The sequence below is a fragment of the Penicillium psychrosexuale genome (assembly GCF_028828465.1).
Source record: "Penicillium psychrosexuale strain IBT 29551 chromosome Unknown utg000004l, whole genome shotgun sequence".
Taxonomy (NCBI): Eukaryota; Fungi; Ascomycota; class Eurotiomycetes; order Eurotiales; family Aspergillaceae; genus Penicillium; species Penicillium psychrosexuale.
Genome location: NW_026643189.1, coordinates 7,121,007 through 7,140,298, shown reverse-complemented (window position 1 = coordinate 7,140,298; position 19,292 = coordinate 7,121,007). Strand labels below are relative to the sequence as shown.

General features: G+C 48.7%; 7 protein-coding genes across 7 annotated transcripts; 4 read left to right on the top strand and 3 right to left on the bottom strand.

The window, feature by feature from the left end:
• Nucleotides 1-265: 265 nt before the first annotated feature.
• N7518_008554 (putative cation chloride cotransporter) lies at nucleotides 266-4,260 on the top strand (the record flags this gene model as incomplete). The annotated part of the gene is made up of 4 exons (XM_057189481.1): nucleotides 266-791; nucleotides 842-1,433; nucleotides 1,485-1,650; nucleotides 1,705-4,260. 4 exons carry the CDS (start codon nucleotides 266-268, stop codon nucleotides 4,258-4,260), a joined length of 3,840 nt encoding a protein of 1,279 aa, XP_057041184.1.
• A 474-nt stretch (nucleotides 4,261-4,734) lies between these two features.
• On the top strand, nucleotides 4,735-6,333 carry erg12 (mevalonate kinase; the record flags this gene model as incomplete). Its single annotated transcript, XM_057189480.1, has 1 exon — nucleotides 4,735-6,333. The coding sequence occupies one exon, from the start codon at nucleotides 4,735-4,737 to the stop codon at nucleotides 6,331-6,333; it is 1,599 nt and encodes a 532-aa protein (XP_057041183.1).
• Nucleotides 6,334-7,413: 1,080 nt separating this feature from the next.
• N7518_008552 (uncharacterized protein) lies at nucleotides 7,414-9,467 on the bottom strand (the record flags this gene model as incomplete). The annotated part of the gene is made up of 5 exons (XM_057189479.1): nucleotides 7,414-8,535; nucleotides 8,588-8,672; nucleotides 8,729-9,127; nucleotides 9,182-9,317; nucleotides 9,443-9,467. The coding sequence occupies 5 exons, from the start codon at nucleotides 9,465-9,467 to the stop codon at nucleotides 7,414-7,416; spliced, it is 1,767 nt and encodes a 588-aa protein (XP_057041182.1).
• Nucleotides 9,468-10,185: 718 nt separating this feature from the next.
• N7518_008551 (uncharacterized protein) lies at nucleotides 10,186-12,281 on the top strand (the record flags this gene model as incomplete). The annotated part of the gene is made up of 4 exons (XM_057189478.1): nucleotides 10,186-10,356; nucleotides 10,417-10,432; nucleotides 10,481-11,820; nucleotides 11,892-12,281. 4 exons carry the CDS (start codon nucleotides 10,186-10,188, stop codon nucleotides 12,279-12,281), a joined length of 1,917 nt encoding a protein of 638 aa, XP_057041181.1.
• Nucleotides 12,282-12,440: 159 nt separating this feature from the next.
• N7518_008550 (acyclic terpene utilization AtuA family protein) lies at nucleotides 12,441-14,499 on the bottom strand (the record flags this gene model as incomplete). Its single annotated transcript, XM_057189477.1, has 6 exons — nucleotides 12,441-13,015; nucleotides 13,073-13,212; nucleotides 13,263-13,466; nucleotides 13,525-14,159; nucleotides 14,212-14,390; nucleotides 14,442-14,499. 6 exons carry the CDS (start codon nucleotides 14,497-14,499, stop codon nucleotides 12,441-12,443), a joined length of 1,791 nt encoding a protein of 596 aa, XP_057041180.1.
• Nucleotides 14,500-15,200: 701 nt separating this feature from the next.
• N7518_008549 (cytochrome P450) lies at nucleotides 15,201-17,051 on the bottom strand (the record flags this gene model as incomplete). Its single annotated transcript, XM_057189476.1, has 6 exons — nucleotides 15,201-15,464; nucleotides 15,611-15,721; nucleotides 15,785-16,152; nucleotides 16,276-16,503; nucleotides 16,564-16,871; nucleotides 17,005-17,051. The coding sequence occupies 6 exons, from the start codon at nucleotides 17,049-17,051 to the stop codon at nucleotides 15,201-15,203; spliced, it is 1,326 nt and encodes a 441-aa protein (XP_057041179.1).
• Nucleotides 17,052-17,319: 268 nt separating this feature from the next.
• Nucleotides 17,320-19,113, top strand: N7518_008548 (uncharacterized protein; the record flags this gene model as incomplete). The annotated part of the gene is made up of 1 exon (XM_057189475.1): nucleotides 17,320-19,113. One exon carries the CDS (start codon nucleotides 17,320-17,322, stop codon nucleotides 19,111-19,113), a length of 1,794 nt encoding a protein of 597 aa, XP_057041178.1.
• Nucleotides 19,114-19,292: the final 179 nt, after the last annotated feature.

The window sequence follows — 19,292 nt, the reverse complement described above, 5'->3', positions numbered from 1 at the left end:
AAGGCCAGGATGTAACTGAGGAGGATTTGAGACACAAAAATAGCGCCAAGCAGTCCGTCCTAAGTGCGGTTGACGGGATGCAAACTGGAAACTGTTTGCACCTATCAACGTCATCTATTGATACCGCTTGTTTTTCCTTCTCGTTCATTTAATATTAGCGCCGTCTCTGCGGACTCAATAGTCTTGCTGGGACTATTGGCTTCTGTTATCTAGATTATTTTGTTGTTTATGTCCTCATGCTCATACCATAATTTTTGCAACTGAGATGGCGAAACGAGCCTTAGAAACCTCCGACTCCTTGTCCCGTCGACGCCCAACTTTCGCGACTCGAACTGCTCAAGAGGATGTCTCACGTCTTGACCCGGGGGACTCGGACCACGCTAACTCCGACGAACGTACTCGACTGCTACCCTGGTCACCGACTCCATGGGCCCGCCCGTATGAGCCCGTGAATTCGGCAGAACCAATTGAGAGCCGACGCCATTCCTCACCCATGAATTACTTCCAGAAAATTTCTCGGTGGTGGCATAACCGAGGGGATGGCGATCAAGAGCAGGAGACTGGTGAAGAGAACACTTCACAAAATGTGTACCTGTCTGCGGATTCCCTTCGTGACGCCCGCGCGGATAAGAAGGACAAGAGTGGACATCGATCCCGATCGGTGGATGAGCCTAAGAAGCTTGGTACTTTCTCTGGCGTCTTTGTTCCCACGACATTGAATGTCCTGAGCATTCTTATGTTCCTTCGGTTCGGATTCATCCTGGGACAAGCTGGTGTATTGGGCATATTAGGTGAGCATAGGTTCTCGCAAAGTCAGGATCCCACGGCTGATACATCGAAGGGCTGCTACTTATATCATACACAATCAACCTTGTGACAACGATGTCTCTATCCGCAATTGCAACAAACGGAACGGTCCGAGGCGGTGGTGCCTACTACCTTATTTCTAGATCTCTGGGTCCCGAATTTGGTGGCTCTATTGGCATTGTATTTTATCTTGGCTATGTGTTCAACACCGGCATGAATGCCGTTGGTTTAGTGGACTGTTTTACTCAGAACTTTGGGGCGCAGTCTGGGGACTGGGCCAACTTCCTGGAGGAAGGCTTTTGGTGGCAGTACCTATGGGGAACTATTATATTGGTATTTTGCACCGGGGTTTGCTTGGCAGGAAGTTCTATATTTGCGAGGGCAAGCAACGGGCTTTTGGTCATACTACTCGTGGCAACTTTCAGCATACCGCTCTCAGCAGTTTTTATGAAGCCTTTCCCAGTCCCCCGTCAGGGCGTGGAATTCACGGGAATTCGTTTGAAAACTCTGATGGGGAATCTCAAACCCCATCTAACCAAGGGAGCCGCGGGAAGCCAAATAAAAGGACGAGAGAACTTCCAAGACCTTTTTGGCATTCTATTTCCTGCAACAGGAGGTATTTTTGCGTAAGTTGGCGACAGCAGACTTTCAACCCCATTTCACTAATTGGCCATCAGAGGTGCAAGTATGTCTGGTGATTTGAAGAACCCGAGCAAGGCTATTCCTAAGGGTACGCTCTCTGGGTTAGCTTTGACTTTTGTCGCCTATGGGCTTGTCATCCTTGCGATGGCGGCCTCGGTGACCCGGGAGTCTTTTTATAATAACGTGAATGTTATACAAATCGTAAGTCCTTCTTTTTTGAGAGGATAACTACAAGCACGCTCTAATTGAGTGTAGGTGAATGCCTCTGATAGTGTGATTCTTCTCGGTGAATTCGCAACTAGTTTCTTTTCTGCCCTGATGGGCGTGATTGGATCTGCTAAACTTCTTCAAGCTATTGCGCGAGATAGCCTCTTGCCTGGTATAGGGATATTTGCCCAAGGCACACATAAAACCGACGATCCCGTATATGCCATCATTGTGACCTTTGTGTTCGCTCAGATCACAATGCTCTTCGACATCAATCGCATCGCGTCTTTTGTTACCATGACCTACTTGATGACTTTCCTTGTCACGAATCTCGCGTGTTTCCTCTTGAAAATTGGCTCTGCACCCAACTTTCGTCCGTCGTTCCACTACTTCAACTGGCAGACTGCAGCGGCTGGAACGCTCGTCAGTGGGATCAGCATGTTTTTTGTGGACGGTGTTTACGCTACGGGATGTGTAGGCATCCTGGTGATTCTCTTCTTGCTGATCCATTATAGCTCGCCACCCAAGCCTTGGGGCGATGTCAGTCAAAGTTTGATCTATCATCAAGTGCGAAAATACCTGCTTCGCCTGCGTCAGGAGCACGTCAAGTTCTGGCGTCCTCAGATCCTGCTCTTTGTCAGCGACCTTGACAGGCAATACAAAATGGTCTCCTTCTGCAACTCGTTGAAGAAAGGATCTTTGTTTGTGCTGGCCCATGTTCTTGTGACCGATGACTTTTCAGCAGCTGTCCCCGAAGCACGTCGCCAACAGACAGCATGGACAAAATTCGTCGAGCATTCCAAGATCAAAGCCTTCGTCAACATTGCCATTTCCCCGGCTGCGGAATGGGGTATGCGAAATATTGTTTTGAATTCTGGACTGGGCGGCATGAGGCCCAACATCGTTGTGATCGACCAATTCCGATCGGACCAGTCGCTTGTTGAAACCTATACCAGTGGTCGTAGAGATTCAAGGGCTAGACGCCATTCGCTCCACTCGAGCACGCGAACCGAGGAGTCCAGCGAGTCTGGGGCGGCAAACCCGCCCATGAGTGGGCAGTGTTATGTCACGATCCTCGAAGATCTCTTATTCAAGCTTCGGATCAATGTTGCCGTAGCCAAGGGATTCGAAGATCTGGAGCTACCGGACCCCCGCGGTCGTCACACTAAGAAGTATATTGATTTGTGGCCGATCCAAATGTCCGCTGAGCTTGGGGCTGATAGTGAAAGCAAGCAAAATGTGCTGACCACTAATTTTGACACGTACACTTTGATCCTTCAATTGGGTTGTATTCTCAACACTGTTCCCTCGTGGAAGAAGACATACAAAATCCGAGTTGCGGTGTTCGTCGAGTACGAGACCGATTTGGAAGATGAAAGAGCGCGAGTTGAGGCTCTCCTTGAGAAATTACGCATTGAAGCCGAAGTCTTGGTCTTCTGGCTTGCCTGCGGTGATCTCAAGGCTTATCAAACCATCGTGAATGGCACTTCGGTTACAACTGATGCCCAAGAGAGGGTTAATTCTGCTCTACAGGGGGAGGACTGGTGGCAAAGGGTCTTACGAGCTCGTGCGCTGGATCAGGACCCGCAGGATTCGGATAGAACCAGCGACAGTTTCCATCTTGATAAGTCATATACCTGGCAAGGATCATCGAGCCAAGACAGTGGATCCAAACCTTTGTATCATCGGGTGACTGGCTTGAGGAAACTTATTCAGTCCACTCGTCGCAGACGATCTGTCTCCAGCTTCCGGGCTCTAGGCGGAGTGAACCTTGGCATGCAAACGCATCGCTTGCTGGATGCGTTCGTCGACTACGACAGCTCCGATAGCCCGAGTGAGAGCGAAGACAGCGATCTGGAAGCGTATGTCAGCGAGCCAGAAGACGGCGGAGAAGACATAGCCAGGGCTCGAAATGAGGCTGTACCTGTTCCCGGCCCTTCAAGACTCCTTGGTCGGTCCAAGACCGATGATTGCAGCCCTAGCGCAGACTCCCCGAGCACACCAGTGAGTGCGAGCCCTCAAGCAGAGGCAACGTCATCCAACCAGATAATCCCATCTATAATTGAGAATGGCGACGATGGCTCCCCGAAAAGCAATACCCCGGGTCCCCGGCCCCCCATCAGCCGTTCTGCGTCCAGAAATCGGTTCAGCTCCTCACCTATCCCTGAAGCCAAAGTGAACACCGAAGCCGAAGACGGCAATGGGCCGTCTATCATGTTCGCGGCGCAAAGCTCACCTCCACGATCTGCAAACAAGCTAGACTCTATCTACTCCCATCGCCCATCTCCCGTGTCTTCTCCCTCCCCCGGTGCCCCCAGCAATCCACATACACATGCAACAGGATACCCTGGTGTAGCGTCGGTTCCATTGTCTTTCAATGACCTCCCGAGTCGAGCACAGCATTTGATTCTGAACGAGTTGATGGTCCAGCAGAGTGGTGATACCGCCGTTATTTTCACGACTCTACCGTCTCCCGTGGAGGGGACTTCGCTTAGTGCCGAGGACAGTGCGTCTTATTTGAGTGACCTGGATGTTCTGTGGACCGGCCTGCCCCCTTGTTTACTGGTGCATAGTAACAGTATGACCGTGACGATGAATTTGTGATGAATACAGCACTGTATATAGCACATTAGATTTTCTTAGATTCGAAGTATGTATTAAGGCATAGAGACGATCCCGGCGCTACTGCACGCCACAAAAATCTCTGCACCTGGATATGTTGTCCAAGAAGAAGGGACATATCACGTAATAGAGAAGGGAAACGAAGTACGAAATAGGTCAACAGCTAACTAACTAGTTAACTAGTTAGCCTAACTAGGTCTAATATGACCAATTGGTATTGTTGTGGCTGTGATTGGACCGTTTCTCTCTCGTTCCCTGGTATACCCAGTAGCTTCAATCACTTCTCCCCCAACTTTGGACTCCATTTGCTTACTCCAGATAACTCGGGTTATCTCTAACTTAGGCTATTCTTCTACTCCCTCCTCATTCTTCGTTTTTCTTATGTTGACTTGTCTTCTATTTCTATCCTTTAATTCCTAATCACTTCCCCTTTCTCGCCCCTCGAATTCCACTGTCATGACTGAGAATGCCACACGCCCATTGAACGGTATGGGGGCCACAATTCCCGTTTCACGTCGTACAGTCGATTTCCATCCCGAAAGCACGGTTAAAGTCATCCCTATCCACCCGAGGGGTATGAACGGAAACTGTGTCCGGGACGATAGCTCCGACAGCGCCTCCGTCTCCTCCGCCTCAGAAACACACGAAGCAATCGCTACTGGGGAACGAAACCGGCCGATAATGACTCGCAAGGCCTCTTCACCCATGGCACCTACCTTCATGGTGTCCGCGCCGGGCAAGGTTATCGTCTTTGGCGAGCACGCTGTGGTCCACGGCAAGGCTGCCATGGCCGCAGCCATCTCTCTTCGCTCCTACCTTCTTGTCACCACCCTTTCCAAATCGCAGCGCACGATAACCCTGAACTTCCGGGACTTGGGTCTTAGTCACACTTGGGATATTGACACCCTACCCTGGGACAAGTTCCACGAGCCATCAAAAAAGAAGTTTTACTACAGCCTTGTCACTGAACTCGACCCAGAACTCGTCGAGGCAATCGAACCACACCTCCAGGGCGTCTCTAAAGGCCTCCCAGAGGAGCAGCGCAATATCCACATCCGCTCCGCATCCTCGTTCCTCTATCTCTTCCTCTCCTTAGGCTCCCCGCAAAGCCCAGGCGCCATCTACACTCTTCGATCCACCATCCCTACCGGAGCCGGCCTAGGCAGTAGTGCCAGTGTCTGCGTCTGTCTCAGTTCTGCGCTGCTTCTTCAAATCCGTACCCTCGCCGGGCCCCACCCAGACCAGCCACCGGAGGAGGCAGAGACACAGATCGAACGTATCAACCGCTGGGCATTCGTTGGCGAGCTCTGCATCCATGGCAATCCCAGCGGGGTAGATAACACAGTGGCCGCAGGCGGCAAGGCTGTGATTTTCCGACGCGATGATTACACGAAACCTCCAACAGTCGTCTCGCTACCTACTTTCCCCGAACTCCCTCTCCTACTTGTCAATACCCAACAAGCGCGTTCCACAAAGACAGAAGTCGACAAAGTCGGAGCTCTAAGAGACGCTCACTCCATCGTGACGGAGTCAATACTTAACGGCATCGATCAAGTGACGAGCTCTGCACAACGTTTGATCGAGGACCCTAGCTTCGAGGGCATCTCCGAGGCCACCCTCGCCCATTTCGGAACCCTGATCCGTATAAACCACGGCTTCCTTGTCTCCCTGGGCGTCTCCCACCCCCGCCTCGAACGCATTCGTGAACTTGTCGATTACGCCGACATTGGCTGGACAAAGCTGACCGGTGCAGGCGGTGGCGGATGTGCCATTACCCTCCTCCGGCCCAACGCGAAGGCCGAAGTCAAGCAGGATCTCGAACGAAGGTTTGAGGAGGAGGGTTTCACTACGTATGAGGTTACCCTCGGCGGTGACGGTGTCGGTGTTCTCTACCCGGCCGTCCTACGTAATGGATCGGACGAAGAGGGAGGCGAAGAGATCGATCAACAGAAGTTCGAAAATGCTGAGGGCCCTGAAGGTATTGAGCGTCTTGTTGGCGTCGGAGTAGAGGAGAGGAGAGAGGGCTGGAAGTTCTGGAAGCGGGCGACGAATTAAGCCGATTGTCTTGGCCTTGTAACGCAGCCCCTCCGACAACATGTGACACCTTCCCTCCCTCCCTCCTACCCGGGCTCACCACCTTCTTTGGTCCAATTTGGCAAACCCTTTTCTTTCCAGCCTTTCAGGGCAGGACTTTCGTTCTGTCTTGGTTTTGATCTGACCTAAAACCCAGGCTCGGACCTTTCTTCTACATTCTCTGTACACATTATCCTTATCCACCATATGCATTATACACCCACTTCTTTCTTCTTCTTATTCATCATCCTCGGTGTCAATGTCAACCTGGTAGTCTACCTTGTTGAGTCTTGTCGTGAACTTCACTGTCCACGTGCATCTCCATACCTCTTCGGATCCTGGTTATGATTGTGTTTGTTGCCCTTCTCCTCGCTTGGCTTTCTCAACTTGCATTCCGGGCTTTCTCTTGCATGAAATAACTTGACGACATGGCCGTGGAAGAACTGCTCACTTCCTAGATCGGCTCAAGTTCTCAAATACATCAATCACATAATAATATTGCTCTACTCAGTAGAATTTGCTTCTATTTCTCATGTAAAGCTCAAATAAAGTCACCTTTACTACTACAGAGTCCATGTGCATGTTTATACTTGTACTTGTAGCTAAAATCTGGTTAGAATAAATGCCTGAAAGTTGGCAAGGAGATCTTGCCTTCGACAGGGTTAACGGCGGTGTAGGCGACTTTGATATCGACTTCATTTTCTGCAGAGGCTGGGTCCGGTTCTGGTCCTACTTTGAGAGGTCTTATCTTTGCTGTGGTAATTCATACTGCTTCGTTCGGAAAATTGGTTATTTTTTGCAATTCTATGTGAGTGAAATTATGTTGTGGTATAGACTGAGAAGCTTTTATCTAGTTGTCAGGAAAAAGATCATTGGAACTGCACGACTATCTGAATTTGCAAGTTCTAATTCCTATTATGAATGTTCGTCGAAAAAGTAAAACAAAGAAAAGATTGATTTCTAAGGGAAATTATCCGATTCCTAAGTTGCCAATGCAACTTAAAACGCCGGCGCTAAGTGATCAACAGAACAAGACCAACCAATGAGATGACGCTAGGAGCTTCAAAATTTACCCATAGCTTCTTCATCTTCTTCCGCAAGGCTTCGCCGGCCCTGTTGCAATGCCATAGGTATTTTCTCCAAGCACTTAGCCGCCGCAGCGAAGAAGCCGAGAAACACCTTGCTCGGCCGCAACACACGGCTCAAGTATTCAGGGTGGAATTGTACACCGACGAAAAAGGGATGATCGCGGATCTCAACAATCTCGATACGCTTGCCGGTAGCATCTTTGCCAACAACAGCGAGACCGGCCTTCTCAAGTTCCTCGACTATTTCCGGGTTCACTTCGTACTGGTTCCGGTGACGCTCCTCAATTTGAGAAATCATAGGACCATACAACGATCGGAGCTTTGACCACTCGGTACCCTCCTTGAAGATGCATGGATGCTTGCCCAGACGCATAGTGTCACGGCAATTCTCTTGATTGTGTTCAGGCATATAAATGATCACATGGTTCTTGGATTCTGGGTGGAGCTCTTGGCTCCCAGCGTCCGGGATACCCATCACATGACGGGCATATTCAACCACTGTGAGTTGCATGCCAAGACATACGCCCAGGAAGGGCTTTTTATTAACCCTCGCCCATGTGATTGCCTTAATCATCCCGCCGGTAGCGCGAGTACCAAAACCACCAGGCACAACAATGCCCTTGACGCTACAGAGATCATGCCAGGCTTTGTGATACTTGACTGCAGAGTTCTGATAGGTCTCCTGCTCGAGATGCGCGGCGTCAATCCATACAATCTTGACTTTCTTGTGACAGTACATGGCTGCATGTTCGATTGACTTGGAAACACTGAGGTATGCATCTTTATTGGAGGTGTATTTCCCGACAAGGGCGATTGAGACTGTGTCGGTGATAGTATCTTGACTTTGAACAAGGTGAACCCAGTCACTCCACGTGCGCCTGCCTTGTTCGATACGCTGGGTGGGTGTTTGACCAAGTGGGAGATTGAGATACTCGCAGAGGATGCCGAGAAGATTCTGCTTCTCGAGGAGTAGCGGTAAATGATATGTAGTTGGCCCGTCGTGTACGGAAATAACCTGTTCCGGTTCCATTGAGCACATATTCGCGATTTTTTGAATGGTACCTGGATCCAGTGGCACCTCGCAGCGGCAGGCAACCTTTTTTTTTGATTAGCTTAGAGTGCGTGATATACATGGATGTAGAGCATACTAGAAGTGGACTCAATCCAGCGCTCCGAACGTCGGAAATGGATCTTTGAGTCGGCTTCGTCTTTTGCTCACCAGAAGCTCCCGGCCTAGCTTGGCGTTAGATTCCAGCAGTATGCCCTCGCCTGAAACAAGAAGAGCTTACGGCACGACAGGGACGTAAGCTACGTGAATTTGAACGAGGTTTTCTTTGCCGACCCTCTTTCGAAGCTGAGCAAGAGCGTAGATGAAGGGCGAACTCTCGATATCCCCCACGGTACCACCTAGCTCAATGATACACACATCGGGCTCGGCTTGGGATTCGTCAACAGGTATCTTCGCTATCCGTTCGATGCATTTCTGGATGGCGTTGGTGACATGGGGTACCACCTGAACAGTTTTGCCTAAATAATCACCGGCTCGCTCCCTAGATATGATATCTAGGTAGATCTTCCCAGTTGTGATGTTATGACCATGCTGGAGAGTGGTTGAAAGGTAACGCTCGAAGTTGCCGAGGTCAAGACTTATCTCACCCCCATCATCTGTCACAAAGATCTCTCCATGGCTAGATAAATTAATAAAGGGATCCGCAGAAGCTGCTCAGATCTGCAGGACTCACTGGAGTGGGCTCATAGTCCTCGAATCGATGTTGATATAGGGATCTATCTTGATGGTGCTGACGACAAACCCTTTGCTTTGGAGCAACAGACCTGCACTCGAAGCGACGATGCCCTTCCCTGCCCCAGAAATGACGCCTAGAAATGTCAGTCTCTCATGTCTGTTATACCTCGAAACGCTACACGTGAGATATGGAGTCTGCCCCGCTTTTCTCCGCAGGCTAACGGCGGAGCCACTTCTAGCAGATCACTGTTAAACTCACCTCCAGATACCACAATGTACTTCATCTTTCCACTCTGAGGTTCAGAGTCGGAGAAGAATATTGATGAAAATCGAGGCAAGCTTAGATAGGGAGAGAAGAAAGCTAATCCCGATTTGGAAATAGAGACATGTGAGATGGCAGATCAGACACCGCCTTTATCCTTAGACTGCCTTTGATCATCATTTTTGTTTGCTATCAGGAGTGAGCTGATAAAAGCAAGAGAAATATCTTTTCTGCTAAATGTCAAGACTTGTTATTCGCCTGAATTCCAAGGCAAGACTCGGATGACTTGCTTAGGCTTATATCCCGATCCGACCTTGGGAGTTATCCGACGTCATGACTGCTCTCCACCTGTCAATGCGCAGTGCACACAAATACATAACCCACGATGTAGGAAGACTGCTAAATCGGGGTGTGCAAGAAATTAATAGCATGATCCAACGGATGTTTAAAGATGCTCGTTGTGGCTCCCTACATGTCAGTAGATCCCAGGCTTTATGACCGGTTGACACGATGATTTGCATGCGGGCTCCATCTCAGGGTCCATGATGCTTCTGTGGAGAACACTGTCAGGCCAGGTCCAAAACGAACGAATCACACCAATAGCAGTGCAAGGCACTTTCTACAAAGCAGGGGCAGTGCGTCTTGAAAAGCTTGACCTTCCCGAGCTTGGATTTTTGCCGGCTCTTTTCACTCCTCTGCAACTCTTTTGATATATACTTGTCTATAGGCTCTGACTCGTGATGAAGTCTGAATCGGTGTCATGCGCCGGTCTCGCGACATTTATTGCTATGGCTACATGTCTAGCCGGTGCGTTGGCGAAAGGGAATAGTTCAACTGCCCCTGTCAGACTGGCAGTCGCAAGGGACGGTGGTAATAAGTCGAGTCCGCTTCTATATGGGGTTATGTTCGAGGTGAGAAAAGAGCTAACTCTATGCGCGAATGACTGTGTTGCTGACCCGTGATGTTGTTAGGAAATGGACCATTCTGGTATGGAACTCGAATTTGCTGCTCACGAGCATTACTAACTATCTCAAGGCGATGGTGGAATCCACGGGCAATTGCTGCGGAACAATGGATTTCAAGGAACTAGTCTTGGTTTGACTGCCTACGCTCCGGTGGGAGATGTGACAATCTCCCAGGATAGATCAAAGCCTGTCAGCAAAGCAATTACGTCTTCGCTCAAGGTCGAAGTGCCGGATGGGGTGAAAGACTATGTCGGATTTGCCAATTCTGGTTACAACGGAATTCAGGTTACGGGCGCCACATACAACTGTTCATTCTGGATGATGGGCAAATACTCGGGAACCATCAACCTGCGGCTTGTTGGGTCGCATAGTGGCTCGGTATATGCCGATCATAACTTGACCGTGAAGAGTACGCATTCGAAATTTACGGAATTCAAAACTAGGTTCAACACTACTTATGCACCAGAAGGGGATAATGAGTGGCATTTGACATTCGATGGATCGAAGGTTGCCAGTAGCTCGTTGAACTTTGGCTTAATCCAACTCTTCCCTCCCACTTTCAAAGAAAGAGAAAATGGGTTGCGAGATAACCTTGCATCGTTTCTGGATGAAGTTAATCCGGCGTTTCTCCGGTTCCCAGGCGGGAACAACCTCGAAGGCCTGGAAGTTGATTCTCGCTGGAAGTGGAACACCACGATTGGACCCGTAGTCGACCGTCCAGGAAGAGAAAGCGACTGGTTTTACCCCAATACAGATGCCCTCGGCCTGGATGAGTACCTGTGGTGGTGTGAAGACATGAACATGGCGCCACTCCTGGCTGTGTGGTCAGGCAAGTCCTATGGAGATATTCTCTCCGGGCCGGACCTCGAGCCTTTTGTCCACGACATCATGAATGAGATGGAGTATCTGTTTGGTGACTCCTCGACATATTATGGCAAACTGCGAGCTCAGAACGGCCGGAAAGATCCGTGGAAGGTTGACCTTATTGAAATTGGTAACGAAGATGACCTCACCCGTGGCTGTGACACCTATCCGGATCGTTTCAATCAAATCTACAAGGCCATCCACGACAAGTACCCGCACATCACTTTTGTTGCTTCCAACGGGGACTATTCGTGTTTGCCATCTCCGCTTCCCGAAAATGTTATCATTGATCTGCATCTTTACCGAGCACCAGATGACTTTGTGAAATTGTTCGACCAGTTTGACAACCAGCCGCGGAACCAATCAGTGATGATTGGTGAGTTCGGATGTCGCAATACTACAAAAGAGACAGGAACATACTGGCCATACATGCAGGGCAGCTGCAGTGAGGCCGTTTATATGATCGGAATAGAACGCAACAGTGATATTGTGAAAATGGTGGCTTATGCACCCTTGATGCAGCACTTCGACTTCGTCTCTTGGTCGGTAAGAATATTATCCAGAATACGTTGAAAGAACAGTGCAAATATAGCTGACCGCGCTGTTTTTGTTTATAGCCCACCCTATACGGTTTCAGTTCGGCTCCCGACTCTGTCACTCCTTCTGTTTCATATTTTGTGCAAAAGATGTTCGCATCCAACAAGGGTGACACCATTCTTCCAGTCCACTCATCAACAGGATTTGGACCTCTTTACTGGGTGGCTTCGAAGACAGGTTCACAATACTACTTGAAGCTGGCAAACTATGGCCCCGAACATCAGAATGTCCAAGTGAGTATACCAGGAACCCAAACTGGTAAACTTGAGATGCTTGCTGGCCCTAAGTACCAAGGCAACACGCCCTTCAACGTGCAAATTCAAACCGCCACTACCGGTGTCTTCAATGGACAGGGAAATTATTCAATAAGCATGGATCCTTGGGCTGTCGCTATCCTGGCAGTGGCATGAATGATCGTGCATGTTCCAACAATTGATGTTTCATGCGCATTGTTCATTGGTCCAAGCATGATAAACATGCCCAATATGTGTCTTATAGACTTCATGATAAAATTTCCGCATCTCACTAATAGGTAGACCCATGATATGTCCCGCAAGATGAATAAAGACTCAATCCAAAATCTCCGCCGGCACATCCACAACCTTATCCCGCACATAATCCGCAAACCCCTTACCAAACCCATCCAATCGACTTGAGCTGCTAACACCCCGACCAAGAATCCCATAAATCACAAAGTGAACGGCATGAATGTAGGGGAATTCCACCCTCTCAACTAAGAACGACTCATCCCAGTCATCATCATCAACGAGCATCTCTCGCAATCTTTCCACGCTCATATAAGACCGCAACCAAGGCCAATGAGTAGCGTCAGGGACAAAGATCCCAAAGTTGAGATTAGATCCTTTGTCACCAGATCGGGCAAGAGCAATGTCTCCCAATCGAATAGACCGAGTTGGAGATTGGAGGAGGGCGACTTCATCGCTGGATGGGGTGTGGCTGTAGCTTGCGCGTGGCTGCAGGGCTTTGTATGCTGGAGGATGACCTGTTGGGAACGAGATGATAGAATCGGGTGCGTCGATGAAGTGGATCTCCTCGTTGAGATCGTCCTGTTTGACTATAGCGGGATAGTAGGCTAGGAATGGACGTGGGACTGCTGTGCGCATGTCGAGAGAGGAGTGGAATCCTGAACGGTCAGTCAGCTTGGAGTATGGATATTACTATAACAGATATTGGTCCGCACCCGAGAAATGTTTGAGAGAAATTTCTTGCATTGCTCTTGCGACAGCGAGAACGGCATCGGCCTCAACTGCAGCAATAAATATCCGTAGGTATGTCGTGCTTTGTCGCTGTGAACGAGGGTTCGGGGCAGGAATACCGATTCTAGATATCCCGTCAGCACCGGTTCAAGCTGAAAGAGGAGAGAAAGGTACCTTTGGAATTCAAGTGTCTCGATCTTATCGATGGATTCCTTCGGAATGAAATGTCGGAGTTGTTTTTCGATCAGATCCCACTTCTTATCAGACCCATATCCAGTAGCATTCAGTAAAAGCTGGGCCTCGAAACCACCAGGATAAAACACAGCCAGCTTGGTTGTTGGAGGGGGTGCATAGCCTCGTACTCCATGAACACGAACCCTAGACGTGGTTTCAGTAAGCAGACCAACACGACGATGAATAAAAGAAGGATACTTACCTATCCTTTCCAACTTGTTCAACCACAATATCATCTAACACAGCACTAACATCACTATTCAGGTAAATATTTCCCTGAAGCTCATATAAAAGTTGACACCGAACAGTATCAACGTCAACAATACCACCGGTTCCAGGATGCTTCGCAACGACACAAGACCCATCGACATCAATCTCCGCAATGGGGAAGCCCGGCTTAACAAACATATCAATGGGGTGTCGATCAAACCCAGAGAAGTTACCGCCCGTAACATAGGCTGAGCACTCAGTAAGGTGACCCGCCACCAGGGACCCAGCCAGACGGTCATAGTCCGACTCCGACCAGGAGTGCCAGTACCACGCCGCCGCAATAACAGGACTAGCGTCTGCAACCCGGCCACAGATAATGATATCTGCCCCACGACGGAGGCCATCCACGATTCCCCGGGCACCGAGGTAGGCGTGTGCTGAAACCATAGGGACAGGCTTGGTGGTGTTGGTGAATGCATAGGTGAGAGGGCTAGGTTTGATGGAACTGTTTTCGGCGTCGAGGTGTGGGAGTTGTTCTGGGGATTGCGGCATGTTAGGGCCGAATTTGGTGTAGAGGTCGTCCCCAGATAGATAAGCTACTCGTAAAGCGAGGCCTTTTTGGTGGATCTGTTTGGACGATTTAGTATATAGATTTGTATAGTTGAGGACTTGTACTAACCAATTCGTGTACTTTCAGAGCCAGCCCTTTAGGGTTGAGAGCTCCTCCATTTAGTACGACTTTGATGCCTTTTTCGGCAATCACATCGATGGTCTGCTGGATACCCTCCCAGGCTGTCTGCTCATATCCGGGGTGTTCGCCACGTTGGAAGGACTGGGCATTATTTGCCATGTTGACCTCTTAGCTTAGTTAGTCCTTAGTATCTCTTTCGTTTATACCAAGCAACATACCCGCCAGGTAATCGCCCGTAATGAAGTCAACATCTCCTAGAGTCGCTTGCCGATACATTTCGTATGCAGGATCACCTTTGTACGTTAGTCCTGCTGGTTTAGTCTAAGTGTTCTCCATACCATGATAACCAGAGCAATTGGCAACTCTGACTGGTCGCCTATTTTCACTTGGACTGGCGACATTGTATGGTTGTTGTAACTAGTTCTTATTTTTCATAAGATATTGAGATAAAGTGTTGATTTAAACTAGATCCTTGTACGGAGTAAAGTATGACCGAATAGTAATTAATGGCTGAAGGCTTCTAATGTTATACATATTCCAAAGGTTATTTATTCTAAGTTCGGGGACCCCCCCTCGGTTAGAGAACAGCACCGAGGTACCGGAAAATCTTAGCATAAACTCCGTGGGCCGTGGGATTTATCTATAGCCCCCCACTGAGCGAACCAATCAAACGACACTGGTGGCCTTTCTTCGGGCTAATTTAAGCCTAGTTTTGATTGAGGCTGACTTTATGCGGAGTACGAACTGTGGAGATTATCCTGTGGGATGTTACTCTTTTTTTCCCGTGGCGTTTTCCAAAGCGCCCTGCTATGTGGGGACCATATCAATCCGTGCTCGATTGGGACAACTCCCAATTTATGGACCAGTAGGATGTTATCGCAAATGTTGGATGTTGGTAAGATTTGGATACTCTCGTACTCTCCAAGAAATTGTCGGTGTCGTTGATATCGTCAAAGCCTTGGACGATCCAACACCCTCTAAGCTTGCTCATCCTGGAGTCTATCTCTTGTGATCTTGACCCTGATCCCCTTGCTCTCCAGACTAGGTTGTCTAATAACAGAATCCATGACCACATCCATATCACGCTCCCTTTTAGTCTCAAATAGCTCCATATCGAAACGGGCACAGATATAGGCGACTGTGAGATACAACTCTGCGTTAGCAAGATTGATACAGAGACACACTCTGGTACCCGGGCCGAAACCCAAGAAGTAGTTTGCCCTTAATGAAGGGTCGTCAATCTACCGTTGTGGTTCGAATGTATATGGTTCTGGGAAGATTGTGGGATCAGTATAAAGGAGGTAATGCGATTGCATAACACTTGTCTGTTGTGTTGATTGGTTTGTTAGCAACGTGAGCCAAAGAAGTTTCCGGTTGTTTATCTTACGCCGGGTGGAATCGTCCAATCCTTGTATTTGAGCTCTTCCTCGGGGGCGTATCTTGGTATACGACTAGAAACAACGTGAGATAGCCTCACGCCTTCGGTGATCATAGTAGACTGGAGGACTTGGTTAATACATATGACGTTATGGGAATCATTCTGATGTCAGCAGCAACTCACGAAATAAGGAATGGCTTCTAGCTCAGTAAGTGAAATGCGGGAGTCAGGCCGGGGCATATGCTGTGCCAGTTCCTTCCTTACTCGATCTAAGACATACGGGGTGTCAAGAAGCAGGAATAAAATGACGGCTAAAGATCTCGCGGTCGTTTCAGTTCCCGCCATGACAAGCAAACCTGCCTCCGCTGAAAGGCGAGCAGGGGTTTTATCACTGGGCGGTAGGTTGCTCTGAAGGATATCCTGGAATATAGACTGGGATGCAGATTTTTCAAGCTGACTAGTCTTTTCTTCTTCGACTGCAGTCTGGATCATGTCCTTGAATAGGGCTCTGTTCCGTGGTACAAGCGTAGCAGCTGGACTGAGCTTCGTCACTAACTTAGGTAGAAGCAATATAATGACCGCTTTGGCTACCTATGGGAATTGACGAGTAAAAGGTCCTATCTGCGCCATCTTGGCGTAGCCCTCGAGCTCCTCCTCGGCCTAGTCGGGCTCACCCAACTTGTTCCAATCTTTTCCAAATGTATAAGCAGAGATTATATCTATGGTCAGAGTACCTGCGGCAAAGAGCAAGTTCACGGTTTCTCCGGTCTGACGGGCTTCTGCGATTCGATCTACCAAAATATCGATCTTGTCTACGACGCGGCCTTCCAGAGCTTGAATTGACCGCTTGCTGAAGAATGGGCTGAGCGTAGCGCGCCTCACCCGGTGGACGTCATGATCGACTGTATTGAATAATGACCATCCCATCGGACTAGTCTTGGAGGAATGGAAAAACCACTTACTGCGATTGCGCTTGCGGCGTCCGCTGGCGTAGATGTCGTCAAGATACTCCGGGTCTCGGATGTGGATGTGGAGTGGATTGATTCGTACGATTGGTCCGTACTGATTATGGAGGTCTTCGATTTTCCAGAGAAAGCGCAGTTTGTGAGGAAATAGATTGTAGTAGAACTCGTACCAGAAGGTCGCGCCTGTAAGCTTCGGGCCAGGAAATTTCGCGAGCGGATGTAGAGTGACTCGATATATGTAGACCGAGATCCAATACGCGATGAAAGCTGTCGTTCCGAATGCCAGGAGGTGTGATAGATTGGCACTTTGTACCAGAGTTAAAAGGCCTATCGTGGCTCCAGCTTTTCGTGTTCAATGGGTGCTAACAGAGGTGAGTTGGGCTTGTACCAAAGACAGATAAACAGGACGGTCCTTTTTTTCATGTATTATATCAGTACAGTGCGTATATTAAACTTGCAGTGCGCGTATTACGATGGTTCTGCATTTCTCGGTTGGGTGGTGATACCGGGACGACCAACCGGTATCAGTACCTGTCCCAGGTACCGGACGGACTGCCTACTTTGTGTGCAGTATCCCTTACTAAGTAGTCCGGCCCACATGTAACTAGGGCTCCAGGGCTAGTCCTTGTTTGGAATCACAATCCTCGCCTCTGCTCCAATTCTTCTACGATTCCTACTTATTTCTGCGGATAATAAACCGAGCTTTTTGGTTATTATTGTTCTCAATCTCGAAACGTCGCACGCGCAGCCAAAATGTCCATTGCAGCCTTGCCCGTGGAATTGATCTCAAAGATATATGACCATTTGGGTTATCAGGAATTGGTCGCTCTGAGGTTATCATGCCGCGCATTGTATAAAAGCTCACTGGAGAATTTTGCGAAGACCTTTTACCGAAAAATCTGTTTCATTGCGACAAACGAAAGTCTCCACGAACTGGAAGAATTATCTAAGTCAAATGGTCTCCGCGAGCACGTTCAAGAGCTATGGATGATCCCTGTGGTATTCGATGGCGCTGAAGGGCCCCTCGGTATGATATCTATATCGTCAAAAAGCTGCCGGCAAGTCAAAGGCGACGAGCTGGAAAGCCGGCGTGCGGTCCAAAAAGATATGATTGCGGATAATCGCAACCTGCTGGAATCAGAAGCATTCAGTGATCGACTTCGGGAATGTATGGATCGATTCAAGAACATCCAAACAATCGGACTTGCACATTATAGAACGGAATTTTTGCTTGATCCCCGGCAGCAGACAGTTCCGTTCCTCGGCAGGCGACAGATGATGAGCCAGATCGATTTTCGATTCGATGTTTATAGCCTGCAAGATTCTATGCGTACCAATAAGGCTAGTCAGATACGGAAACTGAACTCCTTGGCATTATCAAAGCTTTTTCTTGCGCTATGTGGCTCAAGCTGCAGACCCCGAAAGCTGTCTACCTGCGATTCTAAATTCTGTTATGATATCGGCCCTAGGATTGCCCTCTCCGAAGAGCAATTAGATTCTCTACTGTCTACTTTAGAAGACCTCGAGGATCTTCATTTATGCATTGATCTCAATGAGGCAGCTTGGCTGAAACTTTTCAGGAAGCTTGTACCTCAACTGGAAGTACTGACCTTGTCGCAAGATCATATGCCTTTTTATCTTATTCAAGATGACATGCATGCCTATCCGGCAAAAGGCTACGTTGGAAACATGTTCCATGACAGTAGCTTCACTCGACTCCGAAAGCTTCATATAAACAAGCTTGATATCAATTTCAGCTCTTTGAGATCACTATTGCTCAGTGTTAAGAAAAGGCTGGTCACTCTTACAGTCAAACGGGTTACAATAGGCAGCGAGGAGTCGGGAGCCACAGAAAACCCTCGATCGCAAGATGCTGAGTCCCCTGACCGCCAGGAAAATGAAAGATCTGTCCGATATACATCGCCATCATATCAACCTACAGTGCTACCATACCAACCAACCTTGCCATCATATGGACCTACAGTCCCGTCATTTCAACCGACACCGCCATCATTTTCAACATCGTCACCGTACACACCGACTGTGTCCCCGCAAGAATATGGACCAGCCCCCCTATCAGTCCTACCAGCATCAGAAACAGCATCGGCCGAAAGTGCACCCCAATCACCCCAGCTTTCCTCGACTTCCGATTCCTCTGAGGCGTCGACAGAAGAATATTGGAGCAGAAAGTGGATGTCTACATATCACCCATATGAGCCATCTGAAACAGCTGGAGGTTTTGTCTGTCCCACCCGGGAAACCGTAATGGCATGGGAACGCAACGAAGAAAAGATCACTTCTATGCCCAGCTTTTTGGACATTTTACGGAACGAGTTATCTCTAGAAACACTCTCTCTGGAAGATATTATCTGTGACGGCAATTATTATGATTTCGAAAGAATCGACACTACAGATAAACAAAGGGGCAAAGTGGATTTTGACATTCGCAAAGCCAATATTTCGTTAAAGGATTGGATTTCCCGGTTAAGGCCAATTGCTCGCTGTCCGGCCGATCGCATTATAAAGTATAAGGAAGACGAAGGTTAGTGGCACCTCCCTATTTACTCGCTGTGGTTACTAATGGAAGCTAGAAATGGAGGATTGGTTCGACAAGATGATAGGGAAGGACAGCGGCTCATTTACTAGATTAGACTGTGACTGCAAAAGGAAAAAGAAGCCGACCTGGGGATGTCCTTTTGGATGTTACCGATATTAGGAAAATGTCA